The following is a 10361-nucleotide window of genomic DNA, read 5'->3' as shown; positions in this document are numbered from 1 at the left end:
AACCCGGATCACTTCTATTATGTATTATTATTTAAAAGATATTTAAAATTTTGAAAATAATATATTATAAATTGTTGTTTAAAAGTATAAGCTAATGACCGTTTTAGTTTTTACAATTTAAATAATGACTTAACTGGTAATGATCGTTTTAGTTTTTACAATTTAAATAACGACTTAACTGGTATAAGTTGTTAAGAGTCTCATATCGGTTGTAAGAGACAATCCTCATCTTATAAACCTCATCTTAAGAGACAATCCTCATCTTATAAACCTGTTTTAGATAGTGTTTGACCTAACTTTTTTTTTTTCAACTTATTATCACTTAAAAGAAGTAGGGCCAAACACTATTTCAAATAAGTACTACAATTAATAAGTAACTTAATTTTATAGTTGAAGATTGAGTAAAAGAAGATATTTGAAAAGTAAAAAAATACCAACTTCGATTCCCACCAACTACATTTTTTTCTTTTATTTTATATTTTTTCTGACTCTGTTTCTTGTCGTTTATTGTGTGCCCTTATCATTGAATTGTTTTTTTCCCTTTCATGGCATGTGCTTGCTTGCAGTAATAGCTTAATTGCTACCATTTATTTTCTAAAGGTGCTACCATTTTTTTATTTATTAAATGTATTAGCTGGAGTATATGGTTACATTACATATGTTTATTGACAAATGAAATGGTAATATTTAAATAGCAGTATAAATTCACAAAAGAAATAAAATGAAATGGTAGTATTTAAATAATATTTTTCTTATGAGTGTATTTTTTTTACAAACAATAACTTATATCATTTCATTATTCAAAACATGTGAAATACAAAGAGGTAATGTCTCAAAGATACAGCGATGAGGCCAGGCAATAGCCGCCCTAGCAAGAATATGGGCAACCATGTTCGCTTGCCGCTTAATAAACTTAACCTTAAAGTTTGGATTACATAACAAAATATTATTAATATGTCAAATTAGGTAAACTAAACTCAAAACTACCACCAGGATTGATTGCATCCATTCTTATGAGTGTATTAACACTTGATTATTACGGCCCTTTTAAAAAAATGGCAAAATTTAAAGGTGTTTACTAACTATTTATTTAATCTAGTCAAAAAGTTAGTTTATATTTAATAAAATATTATTATTTATTCAAAGGGTTCGTTTGGCCCGACTTATTTTAAACTTAAAAGTTAACTTAAAGTTAACTAAATAATATTATTTATTTAATAGCTTTAAGTTAACTAAATTATAAATAACATAAAAATGAGTGAGGATGTGGACTGACTATTATGCCTCATACTAAAGGGTTCAAAGAGCGAGAATTTATTTTTGCGTCCCCTATCTTTTTTGGCGCACCCTACCTTTTCAATTTTACTCCCCTTGTAGGTTAAGTAGCGACGAGTGTGTAAAATCGTAAAATTTGAAAAAACACAGTTCGTTACTTAAAAGTGCAAATTCAGTTTACACTTTAACTAGCGAACCTTATACAAATTCATTTTTTTTGTCCCCCTCACCCCATGAAAATATTTTGAATGAAACACCATTTCGTAATTTTTTTTTTATAAACACCATTCGTAAGTTAAAATGCGAGCCGTTCTTTCACTCCGATAAAAATATTTTGAACGAAACACAGTATGAATGAGTGATATAAAAATAAAAAATTAGGATTTTGGGATTTGGAGTTTTGAAAAATAAAAAATACAAATTCAGTGATTAATTATTTTTGTTGTTGATTGGTGGAAGAATCTTGGTGGAAGGTTTGAGAAAGTTGAAGGATTTTGATCAAGGTTATGAAGATTTACAGTAGTATGATATGATGAAGATCTTCTGGATTTCTTTATTTTTCAATAAAAATATATTTTAAAAAATAAAATTATCTGATGTCCACATCAGTATTTTTTAATAAAAAATGAAAAAAGACTAAAGTGTTACAAATAAATAGGATAAATGATCTCTGTTGTAATTTTGCATAATTTCAACATATTCACAATTTGTTATGATTTCTACTCTAATAATATCTCTACCATAGATTTGTTAAAATTATTAATAATACTCACTTTACACTCTAAATAAAATGAGAGGACCAACAAAACAAAAAAATAATATGACAATACTGATTTTGGAAAACTCGGGCACAAATTCAATCAAAAGATTATTTGAACTTTTGCTTTCTATCAAAGAGTTAGACAAATATCAGGTGCAGTTTATACGAATTACTTACTACATAACAGTGAATTACCGTCAAAATAATCTTAGTAAAAGATGTATTTCTAATTATGAGTTACTTATAATTTCGTTCAAAGGTACCTGAATTGAAAGAATTTTGGACTATTGAAACATGCTAGTTCTATGGTGCACAAGTAAGAAAAGAGAAAAGTCTTGCATCATGCACGAGTTATTTTCAACCACTGAATCAAAATAAAATATAAATGGAACTTAATGATCCAATGGTGAAAAACACACACTTGTGTATGGTGTGCAAAACTATTTTACCTGTACAAATTAGACAAAACCACTTAAACAATCCGAATATCTCCACAGTCGTTTGGAGAGGTAAAGCTAAAAATAAATAAAAAATCAAATTTGTAAAACTAGGCATTAACTATGCAGAAAAGTTCCATTTATCAAAATTGGTACGGGCTTTTACCTTTCTAACCTTTCTCTATCTATATCAAGTAATGTAATGCTCTTGTCCATACTCGCGTACGATCACAGGCACACTTGTAGGAGGGATCTGCAAAAAGAAAAACAAATTAGAAATTTAAGCAAAACAATAATAATCATAAAGAATGACGATGCAAAAATACTCCAAATGTTAACCCTATGATGCTTCAAAAAATAACTTTGTTCATCAAGAAACTAAATGCATCACGGGTCAGGTGTTCTCTGATGTATTTTTCATGTTATAGCATACATAATTAAAATACCAATCCATAAGCAAAATAATAATGGAAGATATTAGAATCCTGAAAATTCCACATGGAATGCAGAAAACCTAAAATATAAGTCGCATAATATCAATATATAGTACTTTATAAAAACCAGTCAATCAAATTACCAGGAACTGTACTTTATAAACTGATCAACTTACCATTCCATGATCTGTAACAATAACTGAGATGTAATCCGAAGGGGTAACATCATACCTGTCAATCAAAGTAAAAACCAGTCAATCCATTTTTGAGGGACTGTTCAGTCCACTTCACATAATGAAATATATAAATCTTACATCAAATTCAAAAGCTGCAAATTCTCTTTGTTTGTCCAATTGTCCAGATAATTGATATCCATTCTTCCAGGAACCGTAGCAACAGCATCTGGGTCGCCTGCATGTAATTTTAAGTATGTTAAATTTTGTTGCCAACAGTGGTTTCAAAATAGGGATACATTTTTGCTTAACAGCGCTGGAAAGTTCAACATTAACAAGATGATGATCAAACTTACCTAATTCGTTGCAACATATTGAATCAAGTAGCACCCTTTCATGAAATTTAAAAGCTTCACAACAAATTAATACGGGAACACGAAATTCATGAGCCACCATTGCAATACATGCAGTCCCAATCTTTGAAAGTACAGTTCCATTAGACATGACAGCAGAAGCTCCCAGAAAAACTCTTGTAACCTCGTGCATGATATAAGAAACAGCATTTATATGAGTATACATACAACTCAGGCCCTTGGCTATAAGCCTAGCAAGTAAGGCCTGACTTTCAAACTTTGGTCGTGAGTCAACCACCACAACTCGGAATTTTTTCCCAAGATCATGAGCAGACAAGAGAATCATCTCAACAACACAAGACAATCCATATGTAAGAAGAACATCCCCATCCCTAATTTTGGTAATAGCATGTCCAACAATTACCTTATCCGCAATAATTATTTTTTCATTAATGAATCGGTCAATATCAGAACAAAGAGCTGTTTTTGCCTCAGTATCAGTATAACTTAAGGGCAACTTGGCAATTCGACTCTTCACAAACCTAATCGCATTTCCCATGCTAATAGAAAGCGGTCGGCATTCGCTAATAAATGAAACATAACTATTAATTTTTGCAGTTAAATCCCTAATAAGTACTTTTTCAGGCGGAGTGGAGTAGTCTATAATGGCATCCTGAAGCGCTCTAAGCATTTCGGTACATCGAGCATTAACTCCTGATATATCTCCGGCTATATAACGTAATCCAACCTGACAATTAAATTAAATAAGCTGATAAACACCATACCTAAATTACCATTTCATTTAAGTTCATTTGCAAAATCATTAGACTCTAAATGAAAAAAGCGGCATAAGAATGTATGATTATTTATAAATACAAAAGGACCAACTAAATTGATTTAAAAAAAGCAGTGGATGTCACGTCAAAAGACATAAAGTTTCCGACTGATCTGTATGAGAGAATAAAGCATGAATACTCAGACTAGTATTATTTGATAACACAATATTCATATAAAAGGAATGAAAAGTATGACGATATAAAAGAAATGAGAAATTGGACAGAAAAGAATAATTTCGAGAAAATAAACACACAAATTGGGAGAAAGGGGAAAGATCATGAAAGATGTCATTGTAACATGAATAGTAACATCTTACCTAAAAGGTATAAATATTTTTTTAAAAAAATAAAAACATGATAATATTATTAACTAATCAGTAAAAGATTATAGATCTATTTTAGTTATTATATTACTAATATATCTCAAGTTTAGGCTCCAACTTTATATATTTATACGGACCATTTTAGAAAGTGATCTTAAAGGGGATCTCCCAGCTCTAGCTGGTTTCATATTTCTTATTTCTTTGAGAGATAGATTAATTTTGAGTTTGGCCATGTTATGTTACAAAGTTACAAACATCAACTTTAACAGAGCTCAGAGAAAAAGGAATCATTTTATTTTAAATTTCACACAAAGGGATAATGTGCGATGTAGATCTTTAAAAGATTGAATACATATTACATAACCAATTTTTTTGGACTACTCATGGTGCTGAGTAACTCTATGGATGCCTAACTTGAGCATGTACTTACATGCAAGAACAATTTATGGTCTTTAGTGGATGAAAAGAATAATTTAAACAAGAGTACCTTGAACACAGCAGGATGCATCGAGTCGAGTTGGAAAAGCCTAGACTCAAGATTAGGAAGTTGATTCCCATGTTCATATTGAGGCAAATGCCGAAATATTTCAACTCTGTTTCTTGCTTCAGTTTGATTTACTAGTGCACGCCGTTTAGCTTTTTCCACTCTGTTTTGATCATCAAATTGCATTCGTTGAGGAGGGGGATCTTTTTTTCTCTCTTTCTCCAAAGGATGATTCCCAGATTTCTTATAAATAGTGACTGATGATGTAACCGGAGGACCATCTTTCTTTTGTGAAGACTGCTTTTTACTTTTCGCTGGGGATGCTTTGCCAGATTCAGCAACTGCTGAATTTCCATTAGCTGGGTACAGAACAACAATCAAACCAACCACAGACTACAAAAATAATATAGAAGCATAGAACTCCTGAATATCAGCAACTAGAAAATTAACTAAGACATTAAGAAGCATCTACTAAAACACTGAACCCGTATTCTCTCTTTCAGGACCAAATTTTGAGAACTTGATGGCATGATTATAAGAAACTTTATCTGTGTTTGGTCCATTGAGGAAACAGGAATGTCTATAGTGTAAGTTGTCAATATTCAGAAGCCAGGATTTAAACTTTATAGGAATACACGTGATATCAATCCAAAATATATAGACATTTGAATTCTGAAAAAAGAAAAATATATCATGTATTGAAGTCATGCCCGTAAGTTTTACCGAATGGAGAAAAATTCAAGTCAGGGAATAAATCATAACTATAACCTTTAGAAGCAGCTTTTGCAGCTCTTTGTGCCTCCTGCAGGGCTCGTCTCTCAGCCTTTGTAGTTTTTGCTTTCAATGGCTGCGAAACTGATGGCGTATCAGGAGATACTTCTTTCACAGCCTCGTGCTTCTTTTCTGCAAGATTTTGCTCGGCATTATTAATATGTAAGAGAATAAGATGATACGTAAAAGAGAATAACACATGAAAATAATTCCATACATATAAAAATCAGTTTAGATCAAGCAAACATTTATGGAAGTAAGAAGCAAAAAACTAAAACCACTTTGGTGGTAGAAAAAGTAAATTAAAACCCCAGTATATATGTTAAAGCATCACTTCTAGAAACAGGATGTAAGCCATCAGCTGATAAAATAACAGTAACAACAAAAATCCCTTTTCCACTAGGTGGGGTTGATTAAATGGATAAAATAACACCATAATCTACTATCACAATACCTTTAAGAAATCAATAATTAGGTTTATACTGCCTTCATTTTTATTAATAATATTTCAACTTCCAATACCACAAGATATTCCAGTAAAAGATGATAGATTGACCGGTACAAAATACCCCCAAGAAAAATATGTAGATTTATACATCACAAACTAAAGCACAAGATTAGCCACTTGCTTCATTAATTTATTAATTAAACAATTATTTAGATTTTTCCATTTACAATATCCTCTGGTACAAAACTAAAATACACCTAAAATAAAGATCCGAGATTCTGGAAAAGGCGGGGGCTTTTTCATTAAATGAATTTATAAAGAACTTAGCAAAGCGTGAGGATTTTTTAAAGATTCTTTACCTTTTCTAAATTCAAGACTCATGTTCACTTATGCCATTTAGAATGCATTTCACAGAATACGTAAGTGTGAAATAATTGTGTTCAACAGGCTTTGATTAGGCAACTAATTAATTAATAGCCATAAAAGACAAATTTATTTAAGTTGGGATTTGGTACACAAATGAAAAATCATATTAAAGATATAATGTGGCAAGTTCTGACCCTCCATCTAACAGCTTAAGCTTTACTTTGAGTAGGATGGTCCGAGCCCTGAAAGAGTTTTGTTATCGTTCACTAAGCTAGACATATAAGCACTCATGTAAGACGGTGAAAGGATTAGGATCAATCATATCAAGATTAGGAATCCTATGGCAATTGAAGGTACACGGGAATTTGCAGGCAATAGACAAAGAATTGGGTTATATTGGTGAGTGACTTGGATGCTGTAAACAATACCGATTAGTTCTGTGTTTGAGTTTTGATGGATTTTAGAGTTTTTAAAAAATAGAGACAGATAATCAAAGTAGGATTTTCATTGACTGAATATTCAATGTTGTCTTCCAAACGGATTTGATCTGTACGGGAGTAGAAAATTAAGAGAGTGAACTAAGAAAAAGAACAATGCTTCAATTGGATTATGCATGCTACACACACCACGTAAACAATAATTTGCCAAAATCTCATAAATTTAAACATGGAATTCCAAAGAAAGAAAGGTTTACATTTGTGAACAAAAACTCATATACTTATGAATTCTCCGGGTATAGCTTATGAAAATAGCTTGTAATATATATACACAACACACACTCTCTTATCAAACAGTTATCATGATAATCAGGGTTTGTGCTATAAACTACAAATAAGTTATTTATCCAAAGAGGCCTTTAAACCTAATTAATTATGTGTTATTGATTCGAGTTCATCAACATCACATAATCTATTAATCGAATTAAATCACACACAAAAACAAACTTGTTACACATGAATGCAATGTATTCAACGATCACAACATACCAGTAACTCGACGAAGATTATTCACATTCACCGCATCATCATACCTGTTCTCCGCCAAAACTTCATGAGGCTTCACGGCCGGTAAATCCAACCCTCCGTCAGGAAAACTTAATTCGCTGCCACGAAACCATCCGGCACCAGAGCAATCCTCAGAGAACTCGCCGTCAATGATCCCGACACTGCTAGAAGTAATCGAAGCCGTCGGCGAAGCTCTGAACACACACTGGGCGGGATTGTAACTCCCAATCGGCACCTGATCGTCGAGTTCGTGGCGTCGGAACCTGGACTCGGGAACAGGAACGGCGGCGGTTCGTTCGGAAAGAAGACGTGGAGGCGGCATGATGACGGAGGAGACCGGGTCGGGTGGTGGAGTGTCCGGAAGGTGCGGGGATTCGGGTTCGGGTTGGTCGAAGAAACCAACGCGCCTTACTTTGGGATCGATAACGGGGTGTGAGGCGCGTGGAATATCCATCGCGCGTGGATTGTAATGAGAACGAAGATCAAAGAAAAAGACAAAAGTTGTATTCTTCTGACAAAGGAATCTTACGAGCAGCCGTAACTGCGCTACCGCACGCCTAAATACTACTATGTCTGTTTTGTGTTGTGTACTACAGTAACACTACTGCTGCACGTGTGTAAAGAGTAAACCCTTATTTTGTGAGATAGGTCACACTCACGAAAATTAAAAATATTATATTATTTAATTATTTTTATATAGGAGTATCTTTTATATATATAAAAAAAAAGAGAATGTTTATGCACATGATAAGATAGTAAAAATAGAAATTATGTTTTAGAATTTGTGCATTTTAAATTTTCAAGCGTTAAATGTCTTGTATTATTAAATGTTAAATTTCTATATTAAGATACTTTATCATGTGCCCTATATGCACATGTTAATAAGACCCATAAAAAAATTAAGAATATCTTTTTCTTTTGTCAAAAACAAATTTTTTTATATATATTTTTTGTGAGTGTTGGGCATAAATTTGGTATTTATCAATTAAATATAACAGGTGGGTCCAATATTTATTTGAGGTTATATTGTCAAAATAAGCCTTTAAATATTTTTCGAAGCTTCAAGTGTGTCGAAGCGGAAAGGAGTTTCGAAGGCGTCGAAGCATGGTTCTTGAGTGGGTGTACGTGAAGGGATATAAGAGGGGTTTTTCAAAATAATTAATCCTCTTAGCGGAACAATCCCGATGGACGGATATTGATTAAACCATTAATCACAAATCAAAGAACACAAAACCACAAGTTTATGTGTTTACCTCTTGAAGTGCAGAACCTTTGAGGTAGAAACTGTTTCTGATCACGAGCAAAGCAAAGTAGCGATGCATCTGTTGGTGTAAGCCCTAGAGGCCAATTATTTATAATTGCATGATACTTGTATTGGATAATTTACTTATTAAATAAAGGCTTTTCCTTATTATGTTTATGTGTTAAATAATAATAGAGTCCCTAGAATAGTAAGTTCATTGAATGGAACGTTAAGTGTGACTTAATCGTGAGAATCCATTACACATGAGAACACTATTCTTAAAACATCCGTAGTCGAGCTTTAATGTGAATTGGGATAACATCAAAACGTAGAGACTATTATGTTGGTAGACTGATGATCACATCTCACGGATCATAGATAAAGAGTTATCAAGTCTTCACATAGATATAAATATTAAGAGTAATATTTATATCGGATTGACCCACCATGAGAATACTACATAGTATGTTATGAAATGTCATAAGATATTCTCATAGTGATAAGTGGTGTATTCCACCCTTCGACCTGAAACCACTATGTTCCCTAGGTGTAGGAGTGTAGTACTTTGTCGCCATTCAAAGTTATCCGTAACAGGATGACTATAAGGTTGGTTGATGGGTATTCCACGAATCATGCTGAGGGACATGAGTGACCTAGATGGAATTTACCCCTCCTACATAACGGGAGATATGTCTATGGGCCCAATATTGAACTTAACAAGGGTGACGTACTATGCCTTGTGTTCAATATAGACATAAGGGTAAAAGGGTAATTATACACACGAGTTTTATCACGGAAAGGTTTGTCAGATCACGTGACATTCTTGTGACTTGGGTAGCAGTGATGTGTTGCTAGATACCGCTCACTGTTTATAATATTGAGATTAATATTATTGCCAACGTCATAGGAACCTACAGGGTCACACACATAGGGACAGTTAATGACGGGAGAAATAAGTATGACTTATTAGTGGGGTGCGATTAGTTACAGTAGGTTATTGGGCTTATGAAGTCCAATAACCACTTTGGCCTGAAGACAACATAATAAGCTCTATAAATAGAGCCTTATGTAATTCAGTCAAGGGTGACACACATAATCTGAATTTTAGAGTAACCCTAAAATTCTCTAAAACCCTAACCGCACTAAATCTCCCTCTACCGTCGTCTTGAAGCTAGCACTAAGAGGTGAACGGAAACTGTTCGTGTGGACCGGCTAGAGGTGCTGCGATCGTGCGGTTCTTGTGATCAATTCAGAATCGAGGAATCGTTCTTCAAAGGTAATAATCGAAACCCTGATCATGTCCATTCGCAAGGATCCACCGAAGGAAAATCTTAAATTTCCGCTGCGTTTTACTCTGTTTTTAAATGCAATTTTCCTTCAGTGGTATCAGAGCCACTTGTGAAACCATGAATCGGTTTGTTGTTTATTACTGTTTTATTAATATGGTTTTGAAT

General features: G+C 33.2%; 1 protein-coding gene across 5 annotated transcripts; it reads right to left on the bottom strand.

Moving 5' to 3' along the window:
- Positions 1–2389: 2389 nt before the first annotated feature.
- On the bottom strand, positions 2390–8260 carry LOC123912832 (translation initiation factor eIF-2B subunit delta-like). 5 transcript variants are annotated; one of them, XM_045963404.1, is made up of 7 exons: positions 7647–8260; positions 5838–5978; positions 5079–5434; positions 3436–4180; positions 3221–3317; positions 3083–3137; positions 2390–2725 (listed from the first exon to the last, which is right to left on the bottom strand). In XM_045963404.1, exons 1-7 carry the CDS (start codon positions 8116–8118, stop codon positions 2663–2665), a joined length of 1929 nt encoding a protein of 642 aa, XP_045819360.1. In that variant the 5' UTR covers positions 8119–8260; the 3' UTR covers positions 2390–2662. The 5 variants fall into 5 exon arrangements, with proteins under 5 accessions (XP_045819360.1, XP_045819361.1, XP_045819363.1 ...); XM_045963405.1 differs by having other exon boundaries at positions 5844–5978; XM_045963407.1 differs by having other exon boundaries at positions 5844–5978; positions 7691–8255.
- Between the last annotated feature and the right edge of the window lie 2101 nt (positions 8261–10361).

Source organism: Trifolium pratense, linkage group LG3 (assembly GCF_020283565.1).
Source record: "Trifolium pratense cultivar HEN17-A07 linkage group LG3, ARS_RC_1.1, whole genome shotgun sequence".
NCBI classification, from domain to species: domain Eukaryota; kingdom Viridiplantae; phylum Streptophyta; class Magnoliopsida; order Fabales; family Fabaceae; genus Trifolium; species Trifolium pratense.
Note: the sequence above shows the minus strand (reverse complement) of the source record. Positions and strands in the feature narration are given on the sequence as shown.